The sequence below is a fragment of the Dama dama genome, chromosome 11, assembly GCF_033118175.1.
Source record: "Dama dama isolate Ldn47 chromosome 11, ASM3311817v1, whole genome shotgun sequence".
Classification (NCBI taxonomy): Eukaryota; Metazoa; Chordata; class Mammalia; order Artiodactyla; family Cervidae; genus Dama; species Dama dama.
In genome coordinates this window covers 87,138,325-87,159,861 of record NC_083691.1, presented here as the reverse complement: position 1 = coordinate 87,159,861, position 21,537 = coordinate 87,138,325, and the positions used below count along the sequence as shown (strand labels likewise).

At 40.6% G+C, this 21,537-nt stretch overlaps 1 protein-coding gene across 15 annotated transcripts in view; it reads left to right on the top strand.

Moving 5' to 3' along the window:
* The window catches only part of LTBP1 (latent transforming growth factor beta binding protein 1), a 442,908-nt gene that overhangs the window by 401,578 nt on the left and 19,793 nt on the right, over positions 1-21,537 (top strand). For all 15 annotated transcript variants that reach the window (XM_061155622.1, XM_061155619.1, XM_061155620.1 and 12 more), the window contains 3 exons: positions 27-155; positions 832-972; positions 1,954-2,124. In XM_061155622.1, coding sequence (XP_061011605.1) covers positions 27-155; positions 832-972; positions 1,954-2,124 — 441 coding nt within the window. The remainder of the gene's footprint in view (positions 1-26; positions 156-831; positions 973-1,953; positions 2,125-21,537) is intronic.

Below are 21,537 nucleotides of genomic sequence, written 5' to 3'. Positions count from 1 at the left end.
GATATTATGACCATTTTCCCCCATAGATGCAGATGAATGCCTACTTTTTGGACAAGAGATCTGCAAAAATGGTTTCTGTATGAACACTCAGCCTGGTTATGAATGCTACTGTAAGCAAGGGACATACTATGATCCTGTCAAATTGCAGTGCTTTGGTAAGTTTTAAGAGGATATTTTGTGATGTGCTGTGAAAATAGATGGGGAAAAAATAGTACTGTTGTGTATAAAAAGTTTCTTAGAATCTAAATCTCATGTTGAAAAGATCTGTAAATGTTTTATGCATCTTCTTCTTGAGCAATATTTAAGAAAATAAAAATCCTTCAAACTACTGTTTGAATAGATTTTGAAGAGTTAATATTCAGTGTGGAATTATAATTCAGGTCACTGGTATAACTGAAATGTTCTTTTGGTCTGGGGAGCCTCCTGTTTCATCACTCATACCATACACTGAAAGTCATTTTTAAATACGGACCCAGACTTTAATGCCTAAGCAGAAAACCATATATGCTATGCAGAAAAACATAGCAAAAGGAAATAATTTTAAAACTGTCATAAAAAGGCATTTTATCTTAAATTTCTAAGTATATCCTGTTCTTAAATGTTTTCTTTCCTTATTTAATGTCAGCAGCTGTAGGGCAATGTTATTTTTCCAATCAATACAGCTTAACATTTTTATAGTCAGAGCTGTTCTCTTTTGGATGATGATGTGAAGCTAATTAAAATGTGGCAGACCTTGAAATCTGGACTAAATTTAGCGGTGTATTAAGTTTGGTTAAGTGTATGAGGTGCAACTGATTGCTGATTTTCTTTCATTTTTTTTTTTCTCTTAAGATATAGATGAGTGTCAAGACCCCAGCAGTTGCATTGATGGCCAGTGCATTAATACAGAAGGCTCTTATAACTGCTTCTGTACCCACCCAATGGTCCTGGATGCTTCGGAAAAAAGATGTATCCGACCAACTGAATCACATGGTATGTTTGGATGTGAGAAGCAAGTCTGTGTCCAAATAAATGTCATAAGGTTTTCCTTTTGACTGAAATGTGAGCTGTCGGAAAATAGAAAAACGGATTCCTTGGGTATTTTGAAAAAATTAAAATGAGATGCTAAGAGAAAGAATAAGTTTCATATCATCAATATGCAGATTTAACACCCTGCACATACTGATTTAGTGGACAACAGGACAAAGAGTGACTGAGCAGATGGCAGAGCTCTTCCATACCTGAGGGTTGATCATATTTAACCCTCGAAGGCAACTGAGGAAGATGTAAGTTGAAGGGAAAATAATTAGGTTTGCTTGACTGGGTAGAGGACACACATGAGGCTGGGCAGAGCAGAGGGTGGAATTCATCAGTGGTGGAGGGCTCCTCAGTCCATTGGTAGGAGTCCCTGTTCATCCCTGAAAAGGTGATGTGCTCCTAATAATTAACTTAATTGGTCAGTGTATCAGCACATTCAGGAGACTGCTTTGGTTGAAATCTATTGAAAAGTAGAAAGGTTAAAATTAAGAACCCTGGGATGAAGTGTCACTAGTTCAGGGCTTTGACAGATGAAATGGATGAAAAAGGCTGAATCCCCAAAATTTTGTGCAGAAGGAAAAGGTAGGATTTGACAGAAGAGTAAATGTGAAAAATCAGATATTGCAAGAATAAGAAGTCCATCAGGATTATGAAGTACAGGCAAGATCATGGAGGGTTTTACATAATGTGGAAGCTACAGAGGGAAGGATTTAATTGGAACATGATGGGCAGGTTGAATTTCAGCGGATGGAATGACACCCAGTTGGAGATGACAGAGGTTTGATCCATGGAAAGACCAGGCTGGCTTCAGATTTCTATTTGGAAGTCATGCTTAGAAATCGGGATGGAAACTTTGAGACTCGCTGGCTTCTACCACAGTGTCTATGAAATAGGAATAGCAGTGCAATTGTCATGGAACCATGTCTTCCCTTTCAGAGCAAATTGAAGAAACCGATGTCTACCAGGATCTGTGCTGGGAACATCTGAGTGACGAGTATGTATGTAGCCGGCCTCTTGTCGGCAAGCAGACGACGTACACGGAGTGCTGCTGTCTGTACGGGGAGGCCTGGGGTATGCAGTGCGCCCTCTGCCCCATGAAGGACTCAGGTGAGCCCCGGCCAAGTCCTTCTGCTGGAGGTGTTTGTGACCCGGTTCTGCTCACCTCCTTTGGAAGCTGATAATTCTCTTTTACTTAAATATCTTCACCTTCACTCCTGATCTCTTATTTTCATCAGAGAGGTATGTGCGCACGCATGTGTACGTGTGTGTGTGTGTGTGTGTGCGTGCGCACACACATTACGAGAGCAGATTATATAACATCTGACTCCTGGTTTGCCTCCAATCCAGATATTGTCATTAATTTTTGAAACCCTCATTTTATTTCCCTCCAAAGAATGATAAATGACCCAAAGAAATATAATGCATCTTAGCAGTTGGTGGCATAGGTCTTGAGAATTTATATTTCCTGATACTTCTTTTCTTCCTACAGTCCTTCTCACTTCTGATAGTTTCTGCTTAGAGCAAAAAGTATCAGGGACTAGACACTCTCCACAGGCCAAAGCTCAAGTTTTTATGTCAACCTCTTTGTGGAATAGAAGGGTTCCCCCCCTCCACAGAAGGGCTAGAACCATGAAGGAAATGAGTATGAAGTAAGTGAAATGTGTTTGAACAAATCTTCTTGACTTTGAAGTTGTAGTGTGTGCATGCCAAGTCGCTCCAGTTGTGTCTGACTCTTCGCAACCCTATGGACTGTAGCCCGCCAGGCTCCTCTGTCCATGGGATTCTCCAGGCAAGAACACTGGAGTGGGTTGCCATGCCCTCTTGCAAGGCATCTTCCAGCGCCAAGGGTCAAACCCACGTCTCCTGTGGCTGCTGCGCGGCAGGCACGTTCTCTACTGCTGAGCCACTGGCGAAGCCCTTCAAGGTTTAAACCTGGGGTCAAACCGAAAAAGTGGGATCAGCGAAGCTCTCAGTCTGCTGCCTTCTCTTCATCTGGGAGGAGGGCTTGAAGGTACCAGCTCTGGGCTCTAGGCTGGGCTGCTTGGTGACTGTTGGGGTCTGTGCTGATCACCTGTTTCTCTTCTTACCACTGCAGCTACTTATCGCCCATTAAGACTTGAAAGTCTTTGGTATAGCATTTTTGTCTTTGACTATAGAATTGGTTGTTAAAGCTAGAAAAATTCTGTGTGGGTATAAAGTGCAGGAGTTCATCATGAAGAAATTTTCAGAATGGCTAAGAGGGAAAGAATTGCTTGGAAAGAGGAAATGCTCTAATTTGTTGTTAGTTAGAGTGTAATTTTCCAATCGTTTAATAAATTAGCTTTTTAGCTTGGAAATAACTTAAAACCAAGGTAGCATAAAAAGAAAGTAATTTGAAATGCCATAAAAGGAAGAGGAAAAGGAATAACAAAGGGGGAAGAACAAACACATAAAGATAGAGATGGTAATGCTAGTAGCCCAGAAACGGAAAGAGGGTGGGTTCTGGGGCCAGAAAATGTGGGTCTGGAATTCAGAGCTGCCCATGGCAGCGGCATGAACTGGGAAAATAGAACCTCACCCAGTGCAGCTCATTTATAAAGTGAAGGCATCAATCTTGTTGTGTTGTTGTGAGAACTGGGAGGATTTAGATGGAGCAGGGTAACCGGAGTGTGGCAGATTACTAGCATCACTGTTGCCTCTGTTCCTGGCAGATGCCACAAGGAGAGGAAGATGAAACCTGAGGAAGTGAATATAAGATATATGACTTGAGTCATCTTCTCATGATGCTTGGATAGCTCAGATCTTTCAAGGATACTTAGGCAGTGTTTTTATTGTTCACTTTAAAAAATTACATATATATATATATATATATATACACTTCTAAAAAATTATGAGGTTATGTCCCCTTCCACCTACCCCATCACAACTGACTCCGCTCCTTGAAAATGTTCACTCTTTTTCTTAAATTGAAGTACAGTGTTGATATATCATAGAAGTTACAAGTGTACAATATAATGATGCACAATTTTTAAAAGTTATACTCCATTTATAGTTATTGTGAAAAACTGGCCATACTCCCCATGTTGTACAGTATATGCTTATCACTTATTTTATACCTCATAGCTTGTACCTCTGAAGGTATTCACTATTAACAGTTGGTTTTGTCATCATCCAAATTTTTAATTCTATATATTGATTATTGCTATATTTTAAGTTTTATATTAGTTATTATGCATTATATTTATAAGAATATTTATAAATATTATATTTAAGATATATTTATATTTAAGAGAATATTTAGAGGATATATTTAAGATAATATTTATATTTAAGATAATATGTATTTATATTTAAGAGAATATTTATACTTAAGAGTATTTAAAGCTGAAATCTGTGTCATTGATTTTAGGCACATGTTGTTTTTTGGTTTACTCTTCAGCATCTCTGAAATTGGGGGTATTGTATAACTGGCATCTATTAATGGCTACAAGTTGTTTTTTCACATCTTAATGTCTATTATTTCAGGATGTATTTTACAGTGTAGGGTGTCATAGAACTGGTGAAAGATGGTAACTTTTAAATGGATATGCAAGCTTTGTTTTATGCATGTGCAGGCATCTGTTCAGTTCAGTTCAGTCGCTCAATCATGTCCAACTCTGCAACCCCATGGACTGAAGCATGCCAGGCCTCCCTGTACATCACCAGCTCCCAGATCTTGCTCAAACTCCTGTCCTTTGAGTTGGTGATGCCGTCCAACCGACTCAACCTCTGTTGTCTCTTTCTCCTCCTGCCTTCAATCTTTCCCAGCATCAGGGTCTTTTCCAATGTTCTTCACATCAGGTGGCCAAACTATTGGAGCTTCAGCATTAGTCCTTCCAATGAATATTCAGGACTGATTTCGTTTAGGACTGACTGATTTGATCTCCTTGTAGTCCAAGGGACTCACAAGAGTCTTCTCTAGCACCACAGTTCAAAAGCATCAGTTCTTTGCTGCTCAGCTTTCTTTATGGTCCAACTCTCACATCCATACATGACTACTGGAAAAACCATAGTTTCGACTAGATGGGCCTTTGTTGGCAAAATAATGTCTCTGCTTTTTATTTTATTTTATTTTATGTCTCTGCTTTTTAATACACTGTCTAGGTTGGTCATAGCTTTTCTTCCAAGGAGCAAGCATCTTTTAATTTCATGGCTGCAGTCACCATCTGCAGTGATTTTGGAGCCCAGGAAAATAAAGTATGTCACTGTTTCCACTGTTTCCCCATCTATTTGCCATGAAGTGATGGGACCAGATGCCACGATCTTAGTTTTTTGAATGTTGAGCTTTAAGCCAACTTTTTCACTCTCCTCTTTCACCTTCATCAAGAGGCTCTTCAGTTCCTCTTCAGTTTCTGCTGTAAGGGTGGTGTCATCTGTGTATCTGAGGTTATTAATAGTTCTCCTGGCAATCTTGATTCCAGCCTGTGCTTCATTCAGCATGGCATTTCATATGATGTACTCTGCATATAAGTTAAATAAGCACAGTGACAATATACAGCGTGATGTACTCCTTTCCCAATTTGGAACCAGTCTGTGGTTCCATGTCCAGTTCTAACTGTTGCTTCTTGACCTGCATACGGATTTCTCAGGAGGCAGATCAGGTGGTCTGGTATTCCCATCTCTTGAAGAATTTTCCACAGTTTGTTGTGATCCACAAAGTCAAAGGCTTTGGCGTTGTCAATAAAGCAGAAGTAGATGTTTTTCTGGAATTCTCTTGCTTTTTTGATGATCCAACGGATGTTGGCAATCTGTACAGGCATATCTTGGAGATATTATGGATTCAGTCCAGACCACCACAATAAAATGAATATTGCAATAAAGCAAGTCATCTGAACTTTCTGGTTTCCCAGAGCACATAAAACTTAAGTTTACATTGTAAAGTATTTATGTCTATTAAGTGTACGGTAGCATTATGTCTAAAAAAAAAGTACATGCCTTAATTAAAAACACTGTATTTCTAGGACTTGCTAACCGTCATCTAAGCCTTCAACAAGTTATCTTTTTGCCGGTCGAGGGTCTTGCCTTGATACTGATGATCGCTGACTGGTTAGGGGATAGTTGCTGGAGACGGGGGTGACTGTGGCAATTTCTTAAAGAAGACAACAGTGCAGTTTGCCATCTCAACTGATTCTTTCTTTACAAATGATTTCTTTGAGATGCAATGCTGTTTAATGGCATTTTACCTAATGTTGAACTTACTTCAAAATTCAAGTCAATCCTATCATACCCTCCTGCTGCTTTCTCAGCTAGTTTTACGTGATATTCCAAGTCCTTCGTCTCAACATTCAGTTAAGTTTGCTGTCTCATTTGGGTGGCATTTGTGGCAGCCGACAGCAATTACAATGGTAACATTGAAGATCAGTCTAATAAATACCGTAAATAATAATGTTTGAAATAATGTGAGAATTTCCAAAACGTGACATGGATAGGAAATGAGCAAACGCTGTTGGAAATATGGTGCCAAGAGACTTGCTTGCCACAAACCTACCATTTGTTAAAAAATAAAGCAAAAACACAGTAAAGCAAAGCTTATTTAAACAAGGTATGCCTGTACCATGGTTTATTTAATCACCTCTGGCACTGGACATTTGGACTGTCTTCCCCCACCCTTGTCCTGCCCCAATCTTGATTTTCCTCTTAAAACCAATGCTGCAGTGAACCTTCATGTATGTATCTTATATGTAGCTTTGGAAGTATCTCGATAAGAAAATTCCTACAAATGAAAATACTAGGTCAAGAAGTATGTGACCTTTAAATTTACTTTTTACTCTCCAAAAATACAAATTTACGCTTTCTCCAATGACAGTATTTGAAATGCCTTTTTCATCATACCATTTTAGCACCAATAACTTTTAAAGACTAGTCATCTTTAAAATTGTTATAATATGCTCAAGAAGGGTACCTTATATGCATCCCCCTTATTTCTAGGGAATTTGAGCATCTTTCCCTTGTTTATAGATGATTTATTATTTCTTTGTTAGTGAATTATTACATCCTTCAACCATCTCTTTGATCGGACTTTGCGTTTTTTCTTACTGATTTGTAGGAGCATTGTTGCATATTCTATTTACAACCCCAACATTTGGGTTCTGGCATGCTTCCTGTTATGGAAATTCCTTTATGAAAGGTTCTGCATGTATTTTCATTTTATTCTGTCCCTGTCCTGATCCTGTGATATTTAAGTATTTGCTGCATGTAAATCTGATGAGGTAGTGCCTTTGCAAATCAAATCTAAGTTCAAGTTAGATTTGACTATTCAAGTTATTTTGGTGTTAGAAATTAATTTTGAAATATTACATCAAGTTTTAAACATGCATTTCTTTTTGGCTGCGTTGGGTTTTCATTGCTGCATGTGGGCTTTCCCTAGTTGCGGTGCTCGGGCTTTGGTAGTTGTGGCTCAAGGGCTCTCTAGAGCTTGGGCTCAGTAGTTGTGGCGCACAGACTTAGTTGCTGTGAGGCATGTGGGGTCTTCTAGACCAGAGATGGAACTCATGTCCCCTGCACTGGCAGGCAGATTCTGAACCACTGGACCACCAGGTAAGTCCCTCATCAGTTACTTTTAACTGCTGCTGCTGCTGCTAAGTCGCTTCAGTCGTGTCCGACTCTGTGCGACCCCATAGACGGCAGCCCACCAGGCTCCCCCGTCCCTGGGATTCTCCAGGCAAGAACACTGGAGTGGGTTGCCATTTCCTCCTCCAATGCGTGAAAGTGAAAAGTGAAAGTGAAGTCGCCCAGTTGTGTCCGACTCTTAGCGACCCCATGGACTGCAGCCCACCAGGCTCCTCTGTCCAAGGGGTTTTCCAGGCAAGAGTACTGGAGTGGGGTGCCATATCCTTCTCCAATTTTTAACTGAGATTTTACAAAAGAAAATTTTAGGTGTAAATTCAAACAAATCATGTGAACAAACACATACTGTGTAATATTTTTTTAGGAAAGTATGTGGTATGAAGAAATAGTGGTACCACATGCCAAATTAAAAAAGTTTAGCATCACTGCTGTACTCCTCCTAACTTAAACACACATAGTACTGATGATAAGTTTGCCAAAAAGAATCTCTATACTTAGTCAACTGCTAAAAATCAGTGATTTTTACTTTTGTTTTTAAAAAATGGTAGTCTTTTGTCAGTTGAAATATTATTTTAACTTCCAGTATATAAATTCATTAATACTGCTACTTGTAGGGAGAACAAAAAGTTATGCTCTCAAGGTATTTGTGAAGGACCCTGGGGTTCCAAGAAACACATATTGAAAACCACTATTCCGTTTCTATTGGCATATAGGAAGTAAATAGTTAGCGCAGGAGTATTTCTTACATAGCCCTGAAATTATGGGCCTCGGACTAAACTTAGGGATACCCTGAATCCAGGGAGAAGTCCATGGCAAAGTTAAGCAATTTTTGCATAAGCCCTGTGGTTAGCTGGCATTTCCTTGCTGTACCTGATGTTCTGATCATATCTACACCACATCATCTCCCGCTGAGCGTGTTTCTGCTGGACTATGGCAGGCGAGAAGGGCCAGAGCTGAGGGGTGAGCACATGGACTCTGGAACCTGGTTGCTTGGGTGTGAATCCTGGTTTGGCAGCCTTCTATCTACATGGCCTTGTTCCTTTGTCTCTCTGGGCCTCAGTTTCCTCCCATGAAACTAGTATCACCTGCCTCACAGGGTTGTGGAAAGAATCAAATACGTTAACACGTGAACACTGAGCACACTGCTTGACACGTGTGAGAAGTGAAAGCGTCGGTCACTCAGTCATGTCCCGATTCTTTGCGACCCCATGGAGCCCCAGCCAGGCTCTTCTGTCCATGGAATTCTCCAGGCAAGAATACTGGAGTGGGTTGCCATGCCCTTCTCCAAGGGATCTTCCTGACCCAGGAATCGAACCCAGGTCTCCTGCATTGCAGGCAGACTCCTTACTGCTTGAGCTACCCAGGAAGTATGCAAGGACATAGGAAGCATTAGAAGATTTTAGCGCCTACTGCTACTACTGCTGGGTGACTCAGGCCAAATGAATTTTCAAATGTAACTGAAATCCAGGGTTCTTATAAAGTACACAACTACCTAATAGCATCTGGACATGAATTAAGGATAGACAAATGCAGAAATAATATCCTCATGTAAAACTTTCTCTTCTAGACCACTGCTTCATCAACATTAATGGGCATGCCAACTACATGACCATCTTATTTTTTAAAAAGACAGATGCTAGTTTCTGGGTGGAGGGGAGGTGGCCAGGATTCTGCATTCTGAAGTCCCAAGGCAGTGCAGCTGCTACTGGTCCCTGGACCACACTAGCAAGGGTCTTGACATACCTGACAGCATTCAACCTGATTTTGTTAAAACCGCCTTTAATGCTGTTATTAATTTTTCAAAGAGGAAGCAGAGAATGTGTGAATTTTAAAACTGATTTGCTTGTTCTGCTACTGAACCTTTTAAATTATGCTGTTGAGGGATATATGATATTTCAGAAAGGACCACATTGTCTGTCTATCAATAAAAGCCCTGGGTGAATCCCAGCCTGTCACTGAGCCTTCCAATTTCCCAAGGAGTGCAGCCCTGCTTTGGGGAACAATTAGTTACTGATGGAAACAGTGCTGGAGGAATTTAAGGAATAAATCCAGTGGTTGTCATCAGCTTTGAGCATTAAAGTGCAGTGCAAAGTAAAGCCTTGGCTCCAGAACAGGCTTTCACACTTCTGGTCCACTAGGTCGTGGGCACTCATTCTTGCTAAGGCAGCAATTGCATCTGAGGATTCTGGTAGTTGGGGGAGGCAGGAGTGGCTCCCTAAATAGTGTTCTCTGAAGCTCGATGGCAACGTGTGGATTGGTACCACATGCAGACTGGTACCACATGCAGAGTGAGTGAGTGGAGGTTGATGGATCGTGTCAGGGTAACTTTACGTGAGATTTGCCTTGTTGTACCATTTAGTACATTTCTGGGGCTGCTTGGGGTCCCATTTTAAGTCTCAGCTACAGTCTGGGAGGCCAAACACCAGGCCTTAGGAAAAGGTTTCAGAGGGCTGAGAACAGCACTGCGGTGAGTTTGTTGAAGTGGTTGCATAAGGACAGCCTCCCCTTCCTCAGCTTCTGGAATTTCTCTTATTCTTGTCCTGGGGTCCTCTTCTTCTCCTTCCCCTCTCAGTAACCTCTAATCCTGCCTGTTCTTATAATGTTTTTGTTTTTGTTTTTGTTTTTTTTTGTCTTGACTGGGGAGGGAAGTGCTGAACTGCTTTGGGAGGACCATCACATTTAGACTCCTTATCATGCTATCACAGCCAGAGAACAAGCTATTTAGAAAACCGAGTCAGGAAAGACCAACCATTGTATCCATGTTATGAACGACAGAGGGTGGCCATTGTTTGATCTTTCTGTAAACTTTCAGTGTCATGCTAGAAGGAAGTCATGAACTCTGAAATCTGGAGTTTATTTGAATATGAGTTTTATGTAGCTTGGTTTTTCTGGGTCTCCATCTGAATAAAAATGATGGTAGCTAACGTGTATTGCTCAATGCCAGACATGTTTAGGATGCTTATCATCAATTAAGATACTTAATTATCCCAGCCATCCTATGAGGTAGATATATAATTACTTCCTTTTGGGGAGAGAGGAACTGAGGCACAGATTACATTAACTGCCATGGTCAGATGCCAGGAAACAGAAGATTCAAATCGAGGCATTGGCATCCATGCTCTCAACCACAGTCCATGCTCCTAGCGTTATTCCAGTCCCTGCCCCCCAAGGTCTCACAGCTCATCATAGATAAACAGTATCACTTAGACTATAAAAGTGATAATGAAAAATAAAAAGCTGAGATTTTTTTTCCATCTCCTCACCCTGCTGTGTTCTAAGAGAGAAAATCTATATAGCTTTAGAGCCAGACAGTGAGCTTAGCCAAGTTAGACTCTGTATCAGAGTTAAGAACATAGATAACAATACATTCTTGATGAATTCATGGATTAAAACAAGTCAGTAATTCTCAGTGAATTAAATTGCCTAGCACTTATCTAAATAAACTTTTAATATTTTTATTTATTGCTACTCTTAAAAATATAAACTTAAATTTTCTGAGAAAATGTACATGATATATATGTTGCTGTTATCCTATGGAAATAAAAACCAATTGACCTGCAAATGAAAGAAAAGGAGACACATTATTGGAACACTGGAATATAAAGTGCTCAGGGATCCCAGTGTCTGTGGTTATCTTGTTAAAATAATAGACTTCTGTTAAGTAAATTGTTAAAATAATTACACTTACTGTGAGAAAACTGAACATAAAGAGTTGATAAAATCTTGATAGAAGCCCAATCTAAAATTTAGAAGCTAAGAAATTTTGAGGGGAGACTTAGTGTGTTGAGAGAGCGCCACCTATTGGTTTGTACAGTGTACTGCGTCCCCGGTGTTTTAACCTCTGTTTACTCGGTCGTTTTGGACTCTGCGACCTCATGGACTGCAGCACTCCAGGCTTCCCTGTCCTTCACCATCTCCCAGAGTTTGCTCAAACTCATGTCAGTTGAGTCCTTGATGCCATCCAACCATTTCATCCTCTGTTGTCTCCTTCTCCCACCTTCAGTCTTTGCCAGCATCAGACTCTTTTCCAATGAGTCAGTTCTTTGCATCAGGTGGCCAAAGTATTAGAGCTTCAGCTTCAGTTCTTCCAGTGAATATTCAGGGTTGATTTCCTTTAGGATTGACTGGTTTGATCTCCTTGCAGTCCAAGGGACACTCAAGAATCTTCTCAGCACCACAGTTCGAAGGCATCAATTCTTTAGTGCTCAGCGTTTTTTATTGGCCAGCTCTTACTTCCGTACATGATTACTGGAAAAACCATAGCTTTGACTATACGGATCTTTGTAGGCAAAGTAATGTCTCTGGTTTTTAATACACTGTCTAGGTTTGTCATTGCTTTTCTTCCAAGGAGCAAGCATCTTTTAATTTCATGTCCGCAGTCACTGTCCACAGTGATTTGGGAGCCCAACCCAAGCCCTCTTTCACCTTCATCAAGAGGCTCTTTAATCCTCCTTGCTTTCTGCCATAAGGGTGGTGTCATCTCTGAAGTAATAACTTAATGCAAGTCAGGCATAGAAAGGTGACAGTGGGGTTAAAAAAAAAATCTCCAAGGAAACTGAAGTACCACAAAAGAAATTGACAAATGCTTTAAAAGTTTTTAAAAATAACTGCTACTAATCGAAATGCAGAGGCATGGATCCTCTCAATTTTGCTTGGAGAGCTGTTTAAAGATACAGATACATAGGTTAGATTTGATTTGAAAACTCTCGTTGCAGGAATGCAGATTATTACATTACCTGCCATGATCAGATACCTGGGAGGGTGGAGTCAAATCCAGGCAGCAGGATCCATGCTCTCAACCACTTCAGGGACGGGAAGGAAAATATAATATTACAGCATAGGAAAAATTTGAAATCAACTCTGTTAGTAGAGAATTCTGTAGATTTTAATATGGATTTATGTCTAGTTCTTTCTTTTTAAAAAGTTTAGGGAACTATTATATGCCGAATGCAGTTACTAAGAACCATGTCTGAAATGCAGTCTCAATTATTTATAGTTTATCTGTTTTCAGTTTCAGTTAAATTATTTACATATTCCTTCATTTCATTCTTTACTTGAACACCCTACTATGTAACACCTAGGCCATAAATTTTAGAACAGATATACAGTTTGTATTTATAGGAAGTAAAATTCTGTAGAACTGACATAAAGTTATGTTGTATTGCTAAACTGGAAGTTCATTCCTTAGTATTGCACATTTAAATGCACAGGTGATATCCTTTTTTAATAAATCCATCATTTCCTATGCCACACTGTTTTTCATACTTCCTAATAACTTCTCTACCCCCAATTTTTTTATATGGTTTTGCAGGAGTGAAGTTAGCTGGAATCTCTCTTTGAACAATCGAGCTAGTGATTTCTTCCATAACCGTGCACGGCTCTTACATGTTCCCAAAGATCTTAGTGTAACAAGTTTCATAATACCCTTGGAGGTGTGAAGGAAGACAAGGATTTGACTCATGGACTAAACTTGAAAAAATATTGTAATTGGGCAGTGGTTGCAAAAGGCCTTTCAGCAGTCACGGTTTAAAGGCTTTTCCAAGAACTATGTTTCCAAAGAATGTTAATAATAACCTTGGAACATCCTACAAGTGAGGCACAGTGCGTAGTCACCGCCTTTGGTTTGGGCAGCCCAGGGATCTCGTTCTGCTTTTGGCACTGCTTCTGTCGATTGCACTGGACAAGTTACTTCAGTTTCCTTTATCCCAAGTTGAGAACTCTTTTGAGGTTATAGTAATTAATACTCTGTAAGTATGAGAGCATTTATCATTGTGATCACAAATCCTGATTATTATGATTAAAGAACGTTTAGCTGTTAATAAACTATAGTGGAGAATTTAAATCAAACTGGAAAGAGACAAAAGATCTCCTCAATCGAGTGGCTACAATATATACTCTGTACATAGAGTATACTGTCAACAGTAAGTGGTCCACTTTTTTGGGACAAAATTCTTGGTATCTGTGGAACTAGATTAAATTGAATACGGTATGGAATGGCAAGTAAGCAATTTATATTGCTTCTTCTTGAAAAGATGCTTTACATTTATTTAGAAGGCTTTTCCTTACTTTCCTGAAAAGAGTGAAAATACTTTTCTTACTATGAAAGGCTTATTACAAAATAAAATTTAGTAGTGAATTATGCACACAGAACCTTGGTGTTTAATGTGATCCTTACATTAGTTTCCTCGTTTTTGTAAAATAGCAGTCCAACATCTGCCTCAGGATTGACTGAGGGATAAAAATGTGATCATGCATTGTGAGATGCTTGACACGGAGGAAATGCTTTGTAGGTGTTAGCAATGATTATAAATCAAACTTTGTTCCAGGAAGTGAGCTGAGCTAAGGATTATTCCCCATTGTACAGTGCTAGAAATCTCTTTGAAAGTAAGCAAGAGTCAAAGACGATGGGGGACAGGAGTGTGTTTGGGGACTGACACAGAGCCACACACCTTAGCAGCCTCCGAAAGAAGCTGCTGCTTTTATGTCCCTTGAGGTTCCTGAGCTGCCAGTGTGGTTATGATGTCTGAGAGAGGCCTGGAAGAGACTGGTCAAGGTTGGGGTTTTTGTTGGGCCTAATCTTTTAGCTGTGGCACGTGGGATCTTTTTTAACTTGGCAGCACGTGCACCCTTTAGCTGCAGCATTGGAACTCTTAGTTGCAGTATGCAGGATCTAGTTCCCTGAGCAGGGATCTAACCCAACGTCCCCCTACCCCGCACCCCCACCCCGACTCCCCGGCCCCCGGCCTTGGGAACACGGAGTCTTAGCCACTGGACCACCAGGGAAGTCTGCAAAGTTGAATTCAGTATATTCAATTTATCAGTGTTAAAATCTAGACTTACCTAAGACTTTAAGTTCAACTTAAATATTTTGTCCTTCTGTTTATAAATCTAATATTTTTATATAAAGTTAAGATCCATTTTTATTTTGTGATGTTTATATATCTCAAGGAACAGATTAAACTTTCCTTGAGAGTTATTTCTATATCAAAACTCTGTTAATTAAATCTCTTAACACTTTGGCCTCTAATGTATAAACTTTATGTATTTGATTTTCTCTCAAGCACTTTATAGAGTTGAAAGGGCAGCCTACAATCCTAACAAGCATTTTCTTCTTAAGTATTTAAGCAGCTCTTATAAAGCTAATAAACCAAACTTAAAATGCAACAAATTGAATTCCCTAATGAATTTAGATGGTATTTACTGACCTAATAAAGTTCTGTTAATTCTCATGCAACATAAAAATCCTACATATTTCAAATTGAGGCCACAAGGCCTGTCAGATTATCCAGTATATGGTTTTCTTAAACATTCTAGACATATTAAATAGCAACAACAACAAAAAACCCTTACTCTCAAACCTTAATAGTAAAGTATTAATATTCTACACTTAATATATGTCATTATCTTCATAGCAGCATTACCATTGTATGCCAACTCAGGATACTGGGAAGGAAAATTGATGACAGTTATTGTCAGTTATTAGAGAATTAAGATCAGGACACGAGACATGTGTACTCACAGTTTGAGTCTAAATAGCCATGTATGTGATACGCAAGGCACGTTCTGTGTTTCCATGTTAACAGGGGATCCCGAGTATTCCTAATGTGTGTTGTTTTTATAAGCAATATCTTCCATTGCAGTGACTTTCAAGGGAATAATAGAGAAGATAGCATTAATAAAATCTTTTCTATACCTACATGTGAAAGTGAAAGTTGCTCAGTCGTGTCTGACTATTTTGTGACCCCATGGACTGTAGTACATTGGAATTCTCCAGGCCAGAATACTGGAATGAGTAGCCTTTCCCTTCTCCAGGGGATCTTCCCAACCCAGGGATCATAACTCCTGCCAAGAATCAGGTACCTTCTGCTGAAGGTATGTGCTCACCTTATTGAGATTGCCTACCACAACGATGACAAACTTCCCCTGTCCCAGGAAGGACAGCTTGGGGTAGTGGTCCGGGTTCTCCAGAAAAACAGAACCAATAGGAGAGAGTGAGATTGAGATTGACTGACTGCTTAATTCATTCATTTTAAGGAACTGGCTCACATGATTATCAGTCAATTCAGTCACTCAGTCGTGTCTGACTCTTTGTGACCCCATGAACTGCAGCACACCAGGATTCCATCACCAACTCCTAGAGCTTGCTCGAACTCATGTCCTTTGAGTTGGTGATGCCGTCCAACCGTCTCAACCTCTGTCGTCCCCTTCTCCTCCTGCCTTCAATCTTTCCTAGCATCAGGGTCTTTTCCAATGAGTCAGTTCTTCACATCAGGTGGCCAAACTATTGGAGCTTCAGCATCAGTCCTTCCAATGAATATTCAGGACTGATTTCCTTTAGGACTGACTGAGTTGATCTCTTTGCAGTCCAAGGGACTCACAAGAGTCTTCTCCAACACCACAGTTCAAAAGCATCAGTTCTTTGGTGCTTAGCTTTCTTTATGGTCCAACTCTCACATCCATACATGACTACTGGAAAAACCATAGTTTCGACTAGATGGGCCTTTGTTGGCAAAGTAATGTCTCTGCTTTTTAATACGCTGTCTAGGTTGGTCATAGCTTTTCTTCCAAGGAGCAAGCATCTTTTAATTTCATGGCTGCAATCACCATCTGCAGTGATTCAGGAGCCCAAGAAAATAAAGTCTGTCACTGTTTCTATTGTTTCCCCATCTGTTTACCATGAAGTGAAGGGACCGGATGTCATGATCTTAGTTTTCTGAATGTTGAGTTTTAAGCCAACTTTTTCACTCTCCTCTTTCACTTTCATCAAAAGGCTCTTTAGTTCTTCACTCTCTGCCATAAGGGTGGTGTCATCTGCATATCTGAGGTTATTGATCTTTCTCCTGCCAATCTTCATTTCTGCTTGTGCTTCATCCAGCCCAGCATTTTGCATGATATACTCTGTATATAAGTTAAATAAGCAGAGTGACAATGTGTAACCTTGATGTACTCCTTTCCCGGTTTGGAACCAGTCCATTGTTCTATGTCTGGTTCCAACTGTTGCTTCTTGACCTGCATACAGATTTCTCAGGAGGCAGGTCAGGTGATCTGGCATTCCCATCTCTTGAAGAATTTCCCACAGTTTGTTGTGATCCACACAGTCAAAGACTTTAGCATAGTCAATGAAGCAGATGTTTTTCTGGAATTCTCTTGCTTTTTCTATGATCCAGCTGATGTTGGCAGTTTGATCTCTGGTTCCTCTACCTTTTCTAAATCCAGCTTCAACATCTGGAAGTTCATGGTTCATGTACTGCTGAAGCCTAGCTTGGAGAATTTTGAGCATTACTTTGCTAGCGTGTGAGATGAGTGCAATTGTGCGGTAGTTTAAACCTTCTTTGGCGTGATTATAGAAGCTGGTAAATCCAAAATCTGTCGAGTAGCCTGATGCTGTGGAGGCCCAAGGAGAGCTGAGGTTCCAGGTCAGAAGCCATCAGGAAGAGCTGGATTTGTAGAAGGAGCCCAAAGTGCAGAGGTGATTGGGCAGTGGAATTCCCCTTCTCAGAGGAGGGCCAGTCTTTCTGTTCTAATTAAGCCATCAAACCCATTGAAAGAGGCCTACCCACTTTATGGAGGATAATTTGCTTTACTCATACCCACTAATCTCAGTGTTAGTCCCATTCCAGAAACACCCAAAATCATGATTTTTTAAAAATATGTATTTATTTATTTTTATCTTATTGCTGCATGGCCTTCTCTCTAGTTGTGGCAAGCGGGGGTTACTCTCTAGCTGGGCTGTGCGGGCTTCTCATTGTGGTGGCTGCTCTTGTTGTGGAGCATGGGCTCTAGGGCAGTCAGGCTTCAGCAGCTGCAGCTCCCCAGCTCTGGAGCACAGGCTCAGCTGTTGTGCATGGGCTTAGATGCCCCGCAGCATGTGGGGTCTTCCCCGACCAGGGATCGAACCTGCATCCTCCTGCACTGGCAGGCGGGTTCTTTACGGCTGAGCCACCAGGGACACCTCAAAATAATGTTTGACCAGTGACGTCTGGACACTCCATGGCCTGGCTGATTTAACACGTAATATTAGCCTCAGATGGTAAAAGCGTCTACCTACAATGCGGGAGACCCGGGTTTGGTCCCTGGGTCGGGAAGACCCCCTGGAGAAGGAAATGGCACCCCACTCCAGTACTCTTGCCTGGAAAATCCCATGGATGGAGGAGCCTGGTAGGCTACAGTCCATGGGGTTGTAAAGAATTGGACACGACTGAGTGACTTCACTTTCTTTCTCTCATTAGCCATCACAACTGGGATTGAAAAAAGATTGAGAACCAGCTAAAGAAAATATTTGCCTTTTGTAGACCTTCTGCAGTTCCCATTATCATCCTGTACAAATACATACTTAAGCACGGGCCTTTATTTTCAGTTTGGAGCTAAGCATAGCTCCTTCTCCTTCCCCAGATGTATGCTGGAGAAGCGCAGGGAGGGTTGGGACACGAAACACTCCACCAGGAAAGAGACACTGGACTTGTGAAAGGGAGTGAATAAACAGGATGAATGACACAGAGGCCAGGCAGAAAAATAGGGACTGTGCAGAGAAGAATGCTAGACATGAAGCCAAAATATGGGTTTTTTTAAACAACATTGTCATAGGCAGGTGCATTAGAGAAGGCCATGAGCAAGTAAGTCATGTTCAGGTTATGATGGCATGGTAGTCGTTGATTAGAAACACACTAGCAAAGGAAGCATGGTTTGTCTCAGAGCAAGGAAAGTTAAAAAGCGGAGGTGGGGTGGACCTCTTATAAAGGGGAAAAATTACTCCATTTCCTGCTAAACTGTTGGCGAATGAACTTGGGAGGAGTGTCCTGGAAGTGGACTGCAGACCCAGTTCCCTGGAGTGAGAGTGAGTCAGCAAGGGTTCAGGACGCCAGCTGAGGAAGACCAGCAGGCTGAAGCTGTTGTCTCAGTGGCCTCAACAATATAGGACACTTAAATGCGAGGGGAATTTGATGGACAGATGGAAAGCTGATAATAACACTTCTGAAATTTTAGTTTGTGTATGATTTGAACTTTGAAGTATCCATTTTATTCAAAGCTTATTTTCTTAAGAGCTATATACTACATTGTAGTGCTAAGAAGGTATTTGGCCATGCTTTGTTACTGAAAATATTCTGACTGGAGGATAACTTGCATTATGAATATAACTGCACTGATCTATTAGGATCTTTATAATGTAGAGCTGAAGTAGAGAAAGTAAGACACGCACGTAAAATGAACAGTGAAAGTGAAAGTCGCTCATTCGTGTCTAACTCTTTGCAACCCCATGAACTGTAGCCTGCCAGGCTCCTCTGTCCATGGAATTCTCCAGGCCAGAATACTGGAGTGGGTAGCAATTCCGTTCTCCGGGGGATCTTCCTGACCCAAGGATCAAACCAAATCTGATTACAAAAAGCAACACTTTTATTTTTCATTAACAAGCAATCTAACTGATCTCAAATCAAATTTTTAATCATTTAAAACTGAAATCAGAGATTATGAATAGGCATTCAATTTTCTAGAAATGCCTTTTTGGTGTTACCCTGAATGAGTTGATTTGCTCTTTAGTGAAAGCTTTACTTTCATGTATTTTAATAAACTTTGCAGATAGCATTTCTCTCTCTTCACTAATAGTTGAAAGGAGGTAAGAAAATGAACTGTGCTGAGTGGGACTATGAGAACAATCACTGTATGTAATTGCTTAAAGCCCTATTCTTTGTTTGAGGTTTTGAAGTCAAATAATGGTGTGTTTACTTTGACCCTTTCCTAATTGACCTTGTAAGACAACTACGGCTGGAATAAAGCCACTGGCTGCCCATGCCTCTTATGTGCTCACCTCATGACCAGCACAGGCATGCCTGGCAGAGGAAGGATGAGGGAAAGTTTATCTCCTCTCCCTTCATGCAGATAGATTGTACCTCTTACTGACTGGGAGGAAAGCATCTAGGACGTGCTTAGGAAGTGAGTTGGCATAAATCTGCAAGGAGCAGAAACTAGGATGATAATTGTTTCGCTCAGCATCAGTAACCCTGTGTTTTGCAGAAACTAGGATGATAATTGTTTTGCTCAGCATCAGTAACCCAGTGTTTTAAGAAAGAAATGACAAAAGATGAGCTCATGGGGAGGCCTGAGGGCACAAGAAGGTTTTCCTTTATGCTTCTGTCGGAGCTTCGGGTCTCAGTGGCTGTTGTGGACAGTTACGCTGGTTGTACACTGTTCAACACTAGAAGTTACCATTCACAACATGATTACAGTGCCTACCATAGTAGCCAAATAAGTCACTGACAGAAGGAAGAGCTACTATGACTGTACCTGATGCTGAATCAGAGGGGCAGGTAAGAAGAGTCACTTCAGATGAAGATAAATTCAATATAGGAGCAAGTTATAAACCAAGAGTTACAGAGCTTAAAATAGTTGAGTTTTGATTTGCAGGTTTATTGCATTTCCTGTAAATAAGTGAAACACATACCTATTCCACTTACTATATTTGTGTGTGTGCTCACTGTCCGATTCTTCTCAACCCAGCGGAGTGTAACCCGCTGGGTTCCTCTAGTGGTACTTTCACATTACATTAATTACCTAGATGGTGCTCTTCAAATGATGATTCAGCAGTGGGTATATATATTTCATAACCTTGAGATCTATACTTCTGGAAATTAATCAAGAGAGTTTTGAACAGTTCTAAAACGTAAAGCACAATTATTTTTACCCTTAGAATTTAATAATTTAGTTTTACTTTTTTTTAAAAAAAAAAAAGCTTAATATTTTGAAATTTTATCCTGACTTGACTTTTGGAATACCATTACATTTCTCTGGACCTCAGTTTCCTCAGCAGGAAAATGAATGAGGTTAGACGGTCCATGTTTACCTACAGTGCAATCAATTTTAGAATTGTCAGTCATCATCTGCAAACAGCCATGTGAGCACCACGTGGGGGCAATAGTGCCCTCTGGTGGTGATTACCTCATATTACAGCCACAAGTTTCAGTGACAGATTTCAGTTCTGTTCAGTTGCTCGTGTCTGACCCTTTGCGACCCCATGGACTGCAGCACGTCAGGCTTCGCTGTCCGTAACCAGCTTCCAGAGCTTGTTCAACCTCATGTCCATCGAGTCAGTGATGCCATCCAACCATCTCATCCCCTGTCTTCCCCTTCTCTTCCTGTCTTCAGTCTTGCCCATTCCAGTGAGTCAGTTCTTCTCATCAGGTGGCCAAACTATTGGAATTTCAGCTTCCGCATCAGTCCTTCCAATGAATATTCAGGGCTGATTTCCTTTAGGATGGACTGGTTTGACTCCTTGCAGTCCAAGGGACTCTCAAGAGTTTTCTCCAATACCACAGTTCAAAAGCATCAATTCTTCAGTGCTCAGCTTTTTTTTTTTTTTTTTCCAGCTTTCTTTACAGTCCAACTCTCTCTCACATCCATACATGACTACTGGGAAAACCATAGTTTTGACTAGCTTTGCTTTGTCAGCAAAGTAATGCCTCTGCTTTTTAATACACTGTCTAGGTTGGTCATAGCTTTTCTTCCAAGGAGCAAGCGTCTTTTAATTTCATGGCTGCAGTCACCATCTGCAGTGATTTTGGATCCCCCCAAAATAAAGTCTGTCACTGTTTCTATTGTTTCCCCATCTGTTTACCATGAGGTAATGGGACTGGATGCCATGATCTTAGTTTTCTGAATGTTGAGTTTTAAGCCAGCTTTTTCACGCTCCTCTTTCACTTTCAAGAGGCTCTTTAGTTCTTCCCTTTTTGCCATAAGGGTGGTGTCATCTGCATATCTGAGGTTATTGGTATTTCTCCTGCCAATCTTGACTCCAGCTTGTGCTTCATCCAGCATTTTACATGATATACTCTGCATATAAGTTAAATAAGCAGGGTGACAATATACAGCCTTGATGTACTCCTTTCCCGATTTGGAACCAGTCCATTGTTCCATATCCGGTTCTAATCGTCGCTTCTTGACCTG